This window comes from Lepidochelys kempii, chromosome 13 (genome assembly GCF_965140285.1).
Source record: "Lepidochelys kempii isolate rLepKem1 chromosome 13, rLepKem1.hap1, whole genome shotgun sequence".
NCBI lineage: Eukaryota > Metazoa > Chordata > Testudines > Cheloniidae > Lepidochelys > Lepidochelys kempii.
Genome location: NC_136392.1, coordinates 5,409,234 through 5,425,744, shown reverse-complemented (window position 1 = coordinate 5,425,744; position 16,511 = coordinate 5,409,234). Strand labels below are relative to the sequence as shown.

Below are 16,511 nucleotides of genomic sequence, written 5' to 3'. Positions count from 1 at the left end.
GTTTGTGTTTGAGGAAATTTGTCAATAGCTTAACACCGCCCTCCCCCAAATCCTTGACCTGTTTTGCAAATATTATCACTTGGAGGAATATTGTTCAGATTCATAACACCGGTATGATACAACAAAGAAAAAACACTACATTACTGAGGGGGTGGGGGAGCCATTGTTTTTCTGTGTGCACAGAACAATAATGCACCTCCCCATACTACTAGCTAGAGTGGGTCAAAAATCTAGCAGAGGTGGGGTTTGTGTCCCCATGGACTGAGCAGAGGACATAGCCCCCCAACTCCACCCCTGTCCCAAGACCCACTGAGAAATCCTGTGAGTCTCAAAGTATCCCTGGAGGACTGGTGCTTCTATATAGACAGCCAGACTCTCATTTCTACTCTCTGGTTCCCTTTCCGCCTTGCCCAGAATGTTTCCTTCTGCACTTGTGTTGCCAAAGCTCTTCCATCTGCCCCTGGCTGTTGCCCCAGTCCTTCTGAGGGCTTGTGCCAGCCCAGGGCAGAGAGCGGAACAATCAGCATTCATTCCTATGGGCATTTTCTAGAGGGGAGTCTATGTAGAACTGCTTTTCCCCACCTGTGCCCTTGTCCTGCCCAGCTATGTTTCAGTAATCCTGCAGAGCCCCCCCCCTCCCCCCCACACACACATAGAGGTGTAGTCAGAAGGGGATGATACCATATGGGTTTTCTGCCGCCAATCGAATTTTGGGGTCCCTTTAACAGGTTTCCCATACTTTCACCCTTCTGCAACAATGGACAGAGGAGACGAGAATGAATGATCATCTGGCCCAGCACTTAAAGATGAGTTGGGGAAGCTAAGTGGTTTCTGAAAGAGGAGATGGCATTGGCTGTTCTCTTACAAGATGATCAAAAAATAAAATGAATTAATTCTCACCCCATGCTAACCCAGCTAGCTCACTCTTTCTGCTTTCTGACAGCCTCCAAGAAAGCAAACATCTCCCCAGCTGACCAATGTTCGCAAACACTTCCAGAATATTCAGTGCAAGCAAAATCAATTAATCTTTTGTGGATTATTTTTTGCCAGGAACTCAGATCAACAGATCCTTAAATCTGTCCCAACAAAGGCAGAAATGAAATGTAAGATTTAAGAGATGGAGACAGTTTCCCTTATCAACACAGTCCCTGTGCAAATAAGCATATGAACACAGCTGGGGAAGGAGCAATCAGCCAGAGCTGCTGCTTTTGCATGAGATTGAACAGGAAATGTATTGAAGGGAGCAATGTTTCCACTGGCCAGAGTGAGGTACTGGGAATTCCCAGTTCTGCTACTGATTTGCTGGGTAGTTTTGAGCCAGTCATTTACCCGTCCCTGGACACCATCTATAAAATGGATGTGGTAATCAGGGGATGGTTGAACTTTCCTAGTCTACAAACTCTCAAAGTCCACAAATTGCTGTGAGGTGTTTTAGTTTTTTTAGATATGGGGGGGGGGAATTTAGTTGATCTAAAGATTACAGGTGTTAAATTCAAATTTTGGGATGAACAAAACTTCAAATTTGGTAGTAACTGATCCTAAACTAAAGATTGCATGTTGGAGCTATATGCATTTACCATCTGCTCCCCTTACCAATTCTCAGCTGGGGTTATATTTCATAGAATCTTAGAATATCAGGGTTGGAAGGGACCTCAGGAGGTCATCTAGGTTCCTACCATAGCAACTCCAACAGCACTCTCCTAGTTGCCTGCACAGAGGGTATGGCCAGGGCATCCTTACAGTCTTGCAATCTCCAGCTGCTGGAATTGGAATGGCCCCTTGGCTCATTTCCCTAAGAGGTACAGAGGGACCAGCTTTGCCCCATTGGCTCCCAGATTGGTGGTGTGCAAAGTTAGCTCAAAACCACACCCTTCCCGAGCCAGACTTTGTTGTCTCCAGGCTCGAAGAACCACCACAAACCCCTCTATAGCAACCTGCATGGGACCTGGATGGAGGAACTCAGGTTGCAGGAAGGAAGAGTCTGGAGGAGGCACTAGGAAGTCGGTCTGTGTGCACATGGCTGGAATGTTAGCTGCAATAAATCATTCTCTTAATAAAGAGCCAGTCTAGTTTCACAAGTATGGAGTCTTCTGAGGCTATTACCCAACACACAGTACATGAAACACCCACCACCCTTTATTCCAAGCGCACTTTTTCAACCTTTTCTTCAATAACACACAGCACCGCATGCATCTGCGACAGTGGATATTTTTAAAACCCCATGCAACAATTTATCCCTGGGGAGAGAGAAGGACAAAGAAAGAATCACAGCTGGCAGATGTTGGACGCGTCAGTTAATACACTGCTGGAAGGTGCACCGGTGCTACTGTGAGGAGGTTGGGATAAGGAGCTGAAAGAAGATTCAATCAGGAGCTAGACTGGAGTTTGCCAACCTTGTCTTCCTGCAATTTTGTTTTTAGCAAGGTCATTCAATGACTAAGGAGCGGGAAGCTGTGCTATGGGTAAGAGCCCTCATGAGCTCAACCTGATTTGAGTGCAGCCCAGGATACAGTGTATCGACTCTCCCTTTTGCCCTTAGATTTTCTCTTGTCTCAGCTCCTTGCTTGCTTGCTCTCTCATTATTTTTGCTATGTTCCCTGTCCCTTTTCAGCCTATTTTTGCCTTTATTTTTCCCTCTTCTTGTACTGTTCTCCCAATATAACACTCAGACCCAAGCTTTAATTTACCACTGGGGAGGAAATTAAGATCAGGCTCATGTATTGTTCTCGCCACTATTTAAACCGAAGCTCTCAGAAGTAAAAGCCAGGTGCATTAACCTACAGCTCTGCCTCACCCCACCACCACCACCACCAAGCAAGCCCTGAACAATGTTAGACCAAAGCATGTGCGCTGGGTAGAGGTGCAGCTCACAAAGGGTCAGGCGGTGAGAGAAGATGGAAATGTCCCTTCCTGCACCTGTACTTTGAGGTCTTACCACTTTCACAGAGATGCATAATGTATCCTCTGGTGCTCTTTAGCCCATCTCCACAGCATGTTGCAAAGCTTCCTTTCTGACGGCATAGCTACCTTTCCCCACAATTACCAGCCTCAGGGCCTGTTTGCTTAGCGATCAGATCCATGAAGCCCCGTCACTGAACTAACAGCCAGGCTGCAAAAATGAGACTTCTGAACAGATTGTTCACTGACATCAGAGTCACAAACTGAATACAAATGTCTGGGGTGGGAAGAGGCAGGGGGAAGGGACAGACAGAACCTCTCGCCCTAGGGAGCCATTAGCATTACCGTTTGGCTCTGGATCCTGATTCTCTTGATTAGGTTATTCATAATCCCATCTAACTGAGACCCAGACGGTGCCATCCATCTGCATGCAGCTTGTACGCATTCCTTCCCCCACTAAACCTCTAGCTGCAATGACACGCTTCCTCTTCCCCTCCTGCGGCAGACAGTTGTGTTCAGTAAGGGCTGCAGTGTCTGGAATGACAAGGGATATGAAACAGACAAAAGAGGTCACTGCTCTTTCACATCTCTCAGCTCCATTGGCGTAAATCAGCATAGCCTCGTTGAAGTCAGCACTCCCAATTTGAATCAGCCGAGGGACTGGCCCGTGTATTTTGGGTCAGATCTTGGAAACCCTATCACATGCCATCAGCATTATCATTGTCCCATGTCATTAACTCTGGTTTCATCCCTGCTATTACTGGTTGTTACTATATGGCAGCTGTCTGTCTCAGAGACAATGGTTTACATGCCAAAGCCATTCAGGTACTAAATGTCACGCTGCAGCCATACATGGGTAAAACGCTCAATTCCCGAGCAACAGGTAATGTAGACACAAGGCACAGGGCTAACAGATGAAACCAGTGCACTAATAGTGCTTGAAGCCTACTGCTCTTTCTTCTTCACTCGCTTTGCTTTCCTCTCTCTCAACCACTCTGGTGCAGCCCAGCCCTGCAGTGCAGCCTGTTGCTAGCTACATCTGTCCAGCTTGCCATGTTGATGTTGAAAATTTTCAACAAGTCCTTCTTGCAAATGTCCTTGAACTTGAGCCTTGGCTGGCCCAGTGGCCTTGAAGCATCCACAATACAGGAGATCCTTTAGAATTGTCTATCCGTTGCAAATGGTCACACCAACGGAGAGGTCTTTGAGATCAGTGATCAGACATGGCAATTTTTCTTTCTCAAGTATTTCAGCGTCAGGAACATTGATTTCTTACTTGACATTTAGAATATGGCAAAGACAGTGGGTGTGCAGGGTGTTTAGCCTTCCTTTGTACCTGCCGTAGGCAGTCCAGGCTTCACCACCTGAACAACCGTGTCATGTTTAGAACACACATATGGTAGACCAATATCTTCATGTTCAATGTTAGTTTCCTATTCTCTCCCATGTGTTTGGTCAGTTGACCGTATGTGGTGGCTGCCTTTCTGATGCAAGAATTAAGCTTATCATCTAGAGATAAATCATCCAATACAATTGATCCCATGTAGCATTACCTGTGCACAACTTCTAGCACCATCAACACAACTTGTGCCATAACCATTGTCTTCTTTAGAGTGTTGGTTAGTCCAAACTCATCACAAGCTAGCGCGGAGCTATTGCAAGTTGCTGGAGGTCCTCTTTACTGCATGCCATGAGCACTGCACCAGCAACGAAAAGAAGTTCTCTTAGCAGCAGGAATTTGACTTTGCTTTGTGGTCTGAGATGTGCGGTGTTGAAGTGTTTTCCATCTGCTCTTGTCTGGAGATGTGCAACCTCGGTGCAAAATGAAAAAGCACGATGGAGCAACAGAGAGAAGAATGTACCAAAACACATCCCTGTTTGACACCACTGTGGATTTTTAAGCTGTCACCATCATATTGGACTATAGCCTTCATGGAAGAATTAAATCAGACTGAGGGTAATTGGGTGGCAAGCAAGTCTATCTAGCAATTGGCAAAGGTCCTTTCTGCTGACGAGGTCAAAAGCTGTACTAAGTTCCATGAAAGCCATGTAGAGAGGTTTTCCTTGTTCTTGACACTTTTCTTGCAGTTGCCCTAGTGTGAAGAGCATGAGGATAGTTGATCTACCAGCACTGACTCTCTGGATATACATGTTCAGCAAGAAATTGTAGTCTTTTGAGAATGACCTATGCAAATACCTGACCAGCAACAGTAAGGAGAAAGGTTCCTCTGTAGGTGTTACAATCACTCCAATCTCCTTTGTCTTATCCTGGCTACTACTATCACATGACTATCCTGTCCCCCAGATTTCCATCCTATTCAGGCCTGCATGGCAGTTCAACAGCACTCTGTTCCCAATGAGTGTATGGATCCCACACAGAGGCTTAACCATCCTGGACTAAGCAGCCAGATGTCGCAACAGAAACTGCCAACTTTATAGTCAAACAAGACCCAATTAATTACCTAGCTGCTTGCAATCTACTAACAAGGGTTAATGAGCCAGCAGACTCTCCATAGAAGAATGCAAACAAGCACCACTCCTGCACAAGTGTCTTCTTTACTATTAGCTTCAGAAGATAGACAGAGGACTGAATGTGCCATGAAGACCTGGCAGTTGACTCTTCCCTCTGTCCATCTCTTGGGGACAGGACTGAAATACGTTACTAGGCCAGTGCACAGGACAATTTCATTGCTCTTACCTGTGCCATGCCTGTTCTGTGGATGAGCAGAGCACTTTAATCCACAGGCCTGGCAACCAGGCCCTTTCAGAAGCGTAGACAGATGCATAACCAGCCATGTGGCACATTATGAGCCACACTGCTTTGGTTTAAGGAGTATGGCTGTTTGAAAATATTCTGTAGCAATCTACTCTCCTCCTGGTACATTTACTAGGATTCCACTTCCATCTTGAACTTGACACTTCTGCCTTTGGCCTCTGGAACTTCTTGCCACTTGACCTGAAAAGTGCTGTGGACTTAGTTCCAATTAAACAGTACTTAGAAACCTCACCAAAGTTTGTCATTTCGGTGTTTTTAGTCTGGATTTTTAACTATGTTTGGGTTTTGATGTGAGATTGCAAGTCCTACAGTGCTTTTGAAAATCCTACTCAGCCTGTAACATTCTTGACATTGAAAGCAGCTGCTGGCATACATTAGGCACCGATTTTTAACAGCACGCATGCACTTGTGTGCAACTGACTTGTGCTCACGTACATCCCAAAGACAGTGTGCGGCCAGGATTTGACCTGGATGGTGACAACCCACCAAACATGCAATACCAACAGGGACAGAACCTTTCAGCTCCAAAAGCACAGGCATCTACCACTTGAGCTAAAGAAGTAAATCCATCAGCTGGTAGCAGTGGTGGGCTATTATACTCTCCATGGGCCATCCACTAGAGGGGAATGTTAGTCATATAGGTATGTGCACATGCAAGCTGTGAGTTGCAAGCATGCATATTTCAGCCTTGATCTTGGAAAAATCAAGTTTCCTTTGCCATTGTACCACAGTAATAACCAAAAGACTTCATTTTCTATCCATTTGTGTCATTTGTATTTCTTGTTCTTCTGCACTCTTTATGGTATAATAACTTTTGATTACTCCACACACTACAGACCACTCAATATTAATTTCATTTCTATCCAAACTGCACCAAGGGAAAAGGAAAGCAAAGGACACAGAGACAGAAGGTCTCAAAGGGTTCATTCCTGTCCACTGGATTTGTGTTACTTTATACTCCGTGAAGGATAGCTTGTTAAACCATTCCCATTAGGGAGCCTTCTTGTAAGACGTCACGTAACTGAAATATTATAATTTCTCACAACGGGCCTCTGATCTTGATTCATGCATTAGGGACTGAGGGCCAGATTTTTAAAGGTGTTTAGGTATCTAAAGCTGTAGGTAAAAGTCAATGCCTACAGGTATTTTTAGGTGCCTAAATACTTTTTAAAATCTGCCCTTGAGACACCATTAATAAGTAAGTAGAACTGAAAGGCCATGAACGCGCTATTGAGTTAACTAGGCTGCAAAGGAGTCCAATTCACCATAGAAGGAAGAGAATTAGAGACCAGGTAGCAGACTTGAGGGCTGGGGAAAAACAAGTATGAGCAAACTGGTGGAAGAATTCAAGGAGTTCAGTCAAATGTCTTTACTCAGAGGGCGTGTATGAAATAGGAGCTGCATAGAAAGAAAAGAGCCCTGGAAGGAGATCAACGTTCCGGGCGACAAGTCCTAACCCATCTGAATATTCCTGGAGTTGTGGGAGTAAAAAATTGCACAGGTACTTGTGCCTAAAGCCCCGCGATTAAATAGGCACATGTGATGGTCACCCTCTTGGCCAAAACATGGGGGAGTGACCTTGGGACCTCCAGAGCTACAACAGTTACAGCTCATAGCCTCTGGCCTGGCACATAGGGGGATTCATAACATGCACTCACCAGTGGGTTACACACACAACTGGGTGTCTGGGAGTAACAGGCAATAGGAGGTCACAGAGGCTGGGTGTTGTTTCTGAATCTTCTTGCTTTGGAAGCATCATTAGAAACTGGGTTTTTGGTTGTTTTTTTTTTTGTTTTTTTCCCTTTAATCAAACTACTGGGAAATAGAAGAATTCAGGCAAGTTTAATGTGCCGACTTTTCCCTTCTCAGATAACCCTTTCCTTCTGCTGCTGCCCAACTACCTGCTTCAAATTCATTGGAAACTGTAGGGGAAACACATGCATAAGTAACACCTTAAAGGCACCAAGGAGACAGAGGGGCTGGAGGTGGGGGAGAAATTATCTGAATTTGCAGGAAACTCAAACAATGGTCAGTAATATGAAGCAGCAAGAGGCAGCCAACTTAAACCAATAGCCCTTTGCTGTAAAGGAAATAGAACTCCTATGGAGAGCCCTTTTCAGTCTTCTCCAATTAGTACAGCTCAGCAGTAGAGGTGGATTGGACAGTCATATGATTACAATACCAACAAATTAATCACTTCACCTTTTCAGTCACTCCAAATATAAGAGAGATGTAGGGTGAGCCATATGATGGAAAGTAAAACCCAGAGGAAGCTTTGGGATTTTTTTTAAACGGCTCCAGGTCATTTCGGAAACACCAAGAAGGTTTAGAATCTTCCTTCTGTATCTCAGGAAATTCATCCTCGTCTCCCCTAAAGAGATAAACAGCAAACCACCCTGTAGCCTTAACATTGCTGAAATGTGAGCATTAGAGTCTCCGTGTTCCACTAATAACTGAAAAATGGGCAAGAAGTATTCTCTGGCTCGTGATACAGTGGATCTGGGTTCCTTTCATGGGAGATGTGGAGTGACAGGGGGTTTTTGGCTAACTCCCTGGTATATATTATTTCTCAGGTACCACATGATTTACAAAAGTCTACTATGCACCTTTAAGACCAAGTAGCCCCTTGGATCCAGTAGCACAATTATCAAATTGAGAGGCAGGACATCGGGGTTCTATTCCCAGCTCTGCCACAGACTTCCTGTGTGACCCTGGGCAAGTCACTTCACCTGCCGGTGCCTCAGTTTCCCCTATATGTAGCTAATGATATTTATTCCTCTTCTTGTAAAGCACTTTCATATACAGGGGTGAAAAGTGCTATGTTAAGGGCTAAGCATTGCACTGAAAATGGGCATTGGTGTGTGACTCAATGTGAGTCATTGTGAGGATACAAACCCCACTCTTCTTATCCCATGTGATCCCCACACAACTCAAGATAAGGTGATCACATTTCAAGCTGTCAGTGGTTTGACAATGCCTGCATATCAGTGTTATTCGCCAGATTTGAGGTAAGAACAGGTGGACAGAAAGTATGAGAGGCTGTTCCTATTACTTTCCTGGGTGTTTCTCCACAGGGATAGCTATTGGGTGGACTGTGACCAGAAAAGGGGAGCCATGTGCAAACAGGATCTCTCATCACTTGGGCTATACATTTGACTTTTTATCTGCCTTAGTGTTCTTTCCCATGGCCTTATCTGAGGGACATCAATAAGCAGAGACCAAGATTCAGGTCATGCCTTTTCATGCATGATCTCTTGCCAACTAGGCCATCACCGTCTATGAGCTTCTTGTGGATGAGTTGCTGGTTCTTGTTGGCCTTATTTAGACATTGCTGGATGATTCTGCTGTCCCTGTGCAGCTCAACGTTCCTTCGCTGTAAACATGTCACCCACAATGTTCATACAGGGAAACACTTGTGTGCATTACAAGATAGAGCAGAGAAGCTTCAGTCACTGAAAATTGCAAGGAGAAATGCAAGCAGAATAATCTCATAAAATTTGGCTGTGCCAGCTTGAACGTGAGCACTGGAACAAAGAGCTTGCTTCTGCAAAAGAGTAGAGATTGGGCAAAATATATTGTTATAACTGACTGGGCTCTTATCTGCCTTTCTGTTCTCCATAAACAGAAAGACTGTGAGTGGGGGCTCACACAAAGGTTATCAAAAGCTGAATCCCGGCTCCACTAGCAAGCACCCGAATTTCAACCTATTAAAGACAAGAGTCAAGTCCTGAAGCTAATAAGCATTGACATTCTCTTCTGTCCCAAGGTGAATCACTTTTCTTGTGTCATCACAGCCATTAGCTATCTTAGGAAATGGTACAGAGCCAAACCTCTGCTTGCCTTTTGCTGTAAGCTAATTTGTCACCATAACTCTTTACAGACAAATGGCCAGCTTCCAGAGTTTGTAAATGCTAAGCCGAGTTCATCCCTGGTGTTGACTTGAGTGGCCTTCTTTATCTGACCAGCTGAGCAAGCAAATGTACTGCAAAACTTTCCTTCTGTCTAACACTACTGGCTAAGGTGCTTGTTGAAAAACCAAAGAGACATGATAAGGCCTGAGAAAGTGGGATAGATTCGTGACCAGACACGATAGAAGCAGTTTTATTTACCCACTGGACAAGGAAGCATTCTTCTACTGGACACTATCTATTATTATTAGTTTAAAAACAGGATCCTGGAATACCAGTAGATGTCGAATGAAAAGGATAAATTGGAGACAGCAGCATTGCAGGCAAATGTGCAGACTGATTTATGGTTTTCCACAACACACACACTATTCAAGAAACCTTGTCAGGGTCATTCCTTGGAAAACCAGATGATAATATAGGAAAATCTTAGCAAAGAATGGCCAAGTTTGCATCTGTCTAGTTGGGAAGGTAGAAGAAAATTTCAAAGGAAGAGGGAAGAATGTTGATTAAAAGATACAGCAGAAAATTTCAGAGAAGGGAGATATACATAATGCTGTGGGAAAATCTCATGAGGGAAGAGCTAGAAGCTCCATCTCTTGGAACATTTAAAACTAAACCAAGGAAACAATTGGATTGTAAAGAACAATCCTGGATGAGCAGGGAGATGGACTCATTGATGTATTGCTCATTTCTATGTTCTGTGAGTCTTTGTTATGATTCATGGCTAAGACCTTGTGAAATAGATAGGTTACATAGCCACAAATCATGATCACATTTAAATTCTCCCTGTTGCTCTCCTAACATAAGCAAAAATCTCTGCAGCTTTGGCTAAGATGTTCTTTGCAAGTCTCAGTAAAGGACAGTGTTTGTGCACAAAGTTGTTATTGGCCTTGCTGGAAGTTTAGTGTCAGCAGATCATGAAGCAATCTTGAGTGGCTGCTGTACCTAGAAAGAGTGAGTGCGAGGGAGTTAAAGATGTGTTCCATTTGAAAGCTCTTGTCAGAGGTGACAATGCAGCAAACCGTATATCAGTTTAGTACGAAGGCATGGAAGTATGAGAAATAAACAGCTTCAAGAACAAACACCCTGTAAACATCACAGGTGGCAGAAATTGTTTATTTGGTGCAATTGTCTGCCTGTTTAGTGGGTATGAATGAGACTGCAGGAAAGTGGCAGATTTGAGAGTCTTCATAGGGATGCAGAGCTGCTTCCAGTCACTCTCATGCCTAGTGCTTGAACCCTGTACAAAGATGTTGGGTACTTACGGCTGATTCATAGTGCTGAGACATATCCAACTAGGATATAAGTGAGGTTGGAGAATATCTAGAGACAGCGGGAAGCAGGGGTTGAGGGCAGAAAGGGAGCTGTAAGGAAACCCTAGGAATAATCAAGCTTAGGGAGGAAACTGAGGTTTGTATCACTATTTTTTGAGTTAAAGTCAATCCTCAGGGAGGGGTTAAGGATGCAATATATACAGTGTGTATATACACTATTTTCAGACTTACATTTACTTACATGCTACCTCCTCAGAACAAACATCATCACCCACTAGCCAGACGCAAATATCTATGAAAACACAAACGCGGGCAAGCCACGAAAATTCCATGAAACTATTCCATGGACCTCTGGGGAGATTTGGGCTACAGCTCCCTTTTCTAGTGTTCATGGTCTTGTATTCAGTGAAGATGGAAGGGTCACTATTGGTCAAAATATCCTGCCTCTGTTTTTCCACACCCCCTAAACAGGGAAAACATAAGCGTGCTTTTTTAAATGCATCATGCTGAGGCTCGCCTGTCTTTTTGTAGGTGCACTTTGCCTCTGAAAAATTTGCATCTGCAATCTTGGATCCACATAGCAAACCTCAGGAGCAAAATGGTGGCCACCATTTTGAAAATTTGGCCAGACATGTTTATGTTTCAGGCTGATGTTCTTCTGCCTACACTGCCTGTGAGAAATGAATGAATGAATGAATGATGTTCCTGGTTGTCCTTGTAACACTCCTTCCAATCCAGCCAATATATATTTATTACCTGCCAGGGCACAGGGATGGTGCTGACCAGGACTAGCACAATCTCCTCTGCTTCTCCTTTTTCTTTATGTGACGGTCGAAACTAGAATGGGTTGTTTCCCCCCAAATTTTCATACATTTCAGTTTACATTAGGCATGAATTGCTCTATTAGCAAGCAGAGAGAATTAGCATCATTTGCTCACATTTCCCTAAGACACAAATATGAGATGGCACTTTGCTTCAGTTAAACACAAGCTTCTTAATGGAAGAGGACTGCAGCGACATCCATGTCTGACAGGACAGGAGACCTTTCCACTGAAATTTTTGATACTCAGTCTTATTATTTCCATTACTGTAACACCTACAAACCCCAACCACAGATCGGAGATCCACTGTGCTAGGAACTCTACAGACAAATCACAGCTCACAATACTGGGGGGGATGGGGTTGTTTGTATGTCTGTTTTTAATCACCCTAAAAGAAAGGGTCATTGAAATATACTTTTTTTTTAAATTGCAAGAGTGAAGATGCCCTGGAAGAGGTCATTTATATGGTACAAATTGGAGCTGGTCAGAAAAATGGGTGAAATTGGAGGGATTCCACTGAAAATTTCAGCTGTATTTTTTTTTCAAAAACCTAGAAGCCAAAGTATTTTCAATTTTCAGATGCCAAAAGCTGAATTTTTTGGACCAAAACCGGAAATGTTTTTAGTTTTACATACACACACACACACACACACACACAAAGATAAATGATCAAGTAAAGCAAACATTTTCTGTGACATTTTTTTATTTAATCTAAAACCCCACTTTTCACTGAAAAAATGCTTTTATGGAAACTTTTCATCCAGCTTTAGCGCAACCTGAGTCAGTAGGGTGCCTGAGCTGAAGGGATCTATGTATAAAAGCCTCCCACGGACTTTTTCGTGGGAGCACGACATGTGTCCCTTCGCCAACCAGTTTAGCCAGTTCACTCCTTCTGTGCCCTGCACAGACCCTTCTCACCCCTATTGGAGCGCAGGTTTCCCTGAAGGACCCCAGAATGCTGCATCTGGATTCTGAACCTTTAAACTGCAGGGGTGTTAAGATTTGGGGTTTGGAACTGGCCATTTATCAGAATCGGGGCTCTTTGGATGTGGATTTTGAAACCCCTTCTCCAGCTCCCTAGAGTTCAGGGCTGTTCAGATCCAGGGCAGGGGTTCAGGCCCGTCTCCCGGTATAGCAGGAATATCTGGACTCATAAAACATTCCTACACATATTTTTCACTGGGAGAAGGGTTTGAACTTCCTAGGCAGTTCTTATGCGGGGGTGGTGGGGAAGGGATCCATTTCAGCAGGGAAGGAGTACAGCTTTCAAGGGCCTAAAAAACCAGATCATAAACAAATCACCTGTGCAGCCATTTCGATCCAGCACTTAGCTTGGCCGAGGAAGTAAGTGCATGGTAGTGTTAGCCAAGGCGTGGCACAGAACCTGTGGGGGACCCCTCTCCAGTTACTCAGCAGTGCAGGCAAAATGTGGCCAGCTGCACAATATCCCAGCCACAGCGCAGTAAACAAGCATCAAATCGCCTACTTCCATGTGCTCCTGCTGTGAGCCAGAGTGCGGAGTTATGTGAAATGACTGTATCGATTTGCACACCATGCAGTTCTGTGGGTGCGTCTCCTTCTGAATGTTACTGAGACCAAATTTCATCAACAGTCTGACTTTGTGGGGGGAACTCCACGGGACAGAAACCACTCCCCGCAACCTGCAGGCTGCCTTCGGTTGCTGCTCTTAGACTGGAATATTGGCTGCAGCCCCGAGCACATTAGGACACATTTAATGGCCCTGGCTTGCCCCACCCCCATGCTCCTCTTCTGAGCCAGACCACTTGGGGCCTCTGCAACCCCAACTGGACTACATGCAGGCGCTCTGCAGAGGCAATAGATGAGTGCAATTTTGGGGGGGGGGGAGAACACCCGTGTACCCCATTTTGAAATGATGGTCCGAGAGTTACAGGGTTCTCTTCATTCTAACTTCAGAAGCTCTCCCAAAACTTGTCCCCATTCCCATTTCTGTCACCCGACAGTTCCTCTCCCGGCACCCTCCACTCAGTCATGCGCAGTACTTAATATGTCAGTGGATGCAGGTCTTCGTTTGCAGACAGGTCATGCAGTGAAGGCCCCAGCCTGCACTGGACGAGTTGTGCAGCCGAACAACCCCCGGGGAAGCCCCAGGAGGCACAGCCCTTCCCAGTGCAGGGACTGCTCTTGGCATGCTACAGTCTATGCCCCTCTCCGCACCCAGTCAGGGTGGAAAGGAAAAGGGATCACAGCCCTAGCCCTATCTCCTCCCTGTACCAATTGGAGTGGATTAGGCCCAGGAGGGGCACTGTGGGAGCAATCCAATGCTCCTGAAAATGCAGAGACTTCTTGATCCTGGGGCTTGCACGAGGAGAATGGGGAAGGATGCAGAAGGCCTTGCCTGATTGGCTATCAAAAAGCATCATGCCTAACTCTGGTGCTAAACAGATGGTACTGAATAATAATACTAACAACAACATAAATGGATCAGAAAGGCAAAGATTAGCTGAACACTGATCCCCTCGCAACAGACCAAGTAAACATGGTGCAGCTGCTGCACCATGGCCTCCATGTCTCCACACGCTCCAGGGTCAGCCCCTCCTGTCATGATCTCCTCCTTCCATCCACCAACTTCCCTGCCGTAAGAGCACTGAAAGGCTGCCTGCTCAGAAAAAGCAAGCCTTTGCCCTGTTCTCAAAGGTCCGGACTCATCTGAATGGCTGTGATATTTTGGGCCAGGTTCTGCGACCCTTCCTCCTGCTGAGCAGCACTTACTCACAGTAGTCCCATTGGGATTACTCACAAGAGTAAGGGCTTCTGAGCATGAATGAGAGATGCAGCATCAGGCCCAGAATAAAGAAAATATAATCATGTAACCCTTTATTTTATTTCAATAAACATTTTCCATCCTGATGTGCTCAGACCAGTATAAAATAACTCCAGCATTTAGAGCTCCAAATTCAAGGCCAGACTGTGAACACCCTCACATTAGTGAGCAGTTACTCACCTGAGTGACTCCATTCTCAATAGAAAGGGGGTCACAGTCCAGCCCTAAATAAGCAGTGACCTGAGTCAAAAGTGACACATTGGTTTTATCAACAGAGGGGATGCCCCATCTTGATGCAAATTTTTATTTTAATTTACAGGAAATGATTTGCTCTGGATTCATGGGTTGAGGTGGTTTAAATCATGGAAGAAAATGAGAGTTTTTACTCCTTTGAGTTTCTCTACATACAGAATCATCAAAACCATTGATATATTAAATATTAAAGACCAGAAACATGTCACTAAACACTGGGAGATGGACCCTGGTGGGGACAACATCTGCTCATTGCTCTCCCCCCACACACACACACACAAGTCTTTCTGCTGTAGAAAATCCATCCAATTTATCTAGAGCCGGACGTTCATCTGCAGTTAGAGATGCTGCCCTCATCTCTGGAACATTGTGTTGCATTCTATTTCTATGGCGTTTTTAAAAATAGTGACACTCGGAACTTTAGGATTTGTACCCTACAGAGATATGAGGCCACCCAAGCAATTCATTTCCCTTTTGCATAGAACCAAAGGAAGGGATTAGACTCCCTCTCCAGTCTAAATCCAAACCCTAACATGGCACAGGAGCTGCGGTGTGAAACGGGGGCGCCTGTGGTCCCCCAGGGACCTTCACAGACTGCCAGCTGACTATTTCCAAATCCTTGCTCTGCCTGCTGACAGCCAGTGCAGCGCCTTACACAATTTGAAGAGTCCACCTTTTGAAATATATTTTACCTCTCTGTTCTGTTCTCTGGGTTAACTCTGCTTCCTTTAGGAGGCACCAGAGGGTTGTTTAATATGAACTGTGGCTGAAAACCTTCATCATCCCTGATGAACCATTGGGGGTGGGGGGATTCCTTAGCTAAAATGCAAAGGAAAGAACTTGGAGAAGTGCAAGAGTTTCAAACATGGTCTCTATCACCCAGGGCATCAGTTCACTTCCACTTGCAGTCTAAAGTTACCCCACTGCCCTCTGCTCCCTCCCCACTCTCAGGAAGAATAGCGAGGGGAGGGGGGTTGGTGAGATGTGTGCATTGCCTACCTGACAATAACATACATGACCGAGCAGTTGCCCACCAGCCCCACTATGCACACGATGGAGTAGACGACCACGATGGTGATCTTGATGCCCAGTGGCAGGAAGCTGTCTCCTGTGCCGTTGTTAAACCAGTTACTGGGGAAGCTCAGGTTCAGGATTGAGGAGTCGTTCAGCAGTTTCCTCAGATCAGGGTCTTCCAAAATATGAGCAGGAAAGAGAGGATCCATCCTGAACCTATCCAGCCTGTGGCAAAGACCTGGGGCACCAACAGACCAATAATGAAAATGGGATTAATAACAATCAATAAATGTCTAGAGCAGAAATAACCATACACCGGGGGCAAACCCTTCGGGAAATAGATATGGTCAAGCAAGCGGAGCCCTGCTTCTGCAAGACAGGCACCGTCATCTTATGTATGGTTCTGTGTCACACACACAAATGTATCAACAACACACAAAAACATTGCACTCATTTGGGGGTACTGTATGTCCCTATCTACTGTAGCACCAGTCCCTTTGCATGCATACACACACACACACAGCATCTGTCTTGCCCTGCCTGTTTTTTTGCTGCAGAACTGGCTAGATGAACACCTCTGTATTCTGGCAGGTGAAATGACATACAGAAAACACATCGTTGTTTGCAATGCCCATTGTCAGCTGCTGTCTGTCGTCTCCGTTCATTGCTATGGGAGCCCCAAGCTGCCCTTGCATGCAGCCCTAGCGTAACAGAAATAATTCAGCTGGAATCTTGGACTAGGTAAAGTTAAATAAGCATGCTTGC

General features: G+C 45.0%; 1 protein-coding gene across 1 annotated transcript in view; it reads right to left on the bottom strand.

Annotated features, from left to right (window-relative positions):
- OPRL1 (opioid related nociceptin receptor 1) overlaps positions 1-16,511 on the bottom strand; it is a 36,106-nt gene that overhangs the window by 18,977 nt on the left and 618 nt on the right. The window contains exon 2 of the mRNA XM_073308999.2: positions 15,732-15,984. Within this exon, the coding sequence (XP_073165100.1) occupies positions 15,732-15,955 (224 nt within the window). The 5' untranslated portion in view covers positions 15,956-15,984. The remainder of the gene's footprint in view (positions 1-15,731; positions 15,985-16,511) is intronic.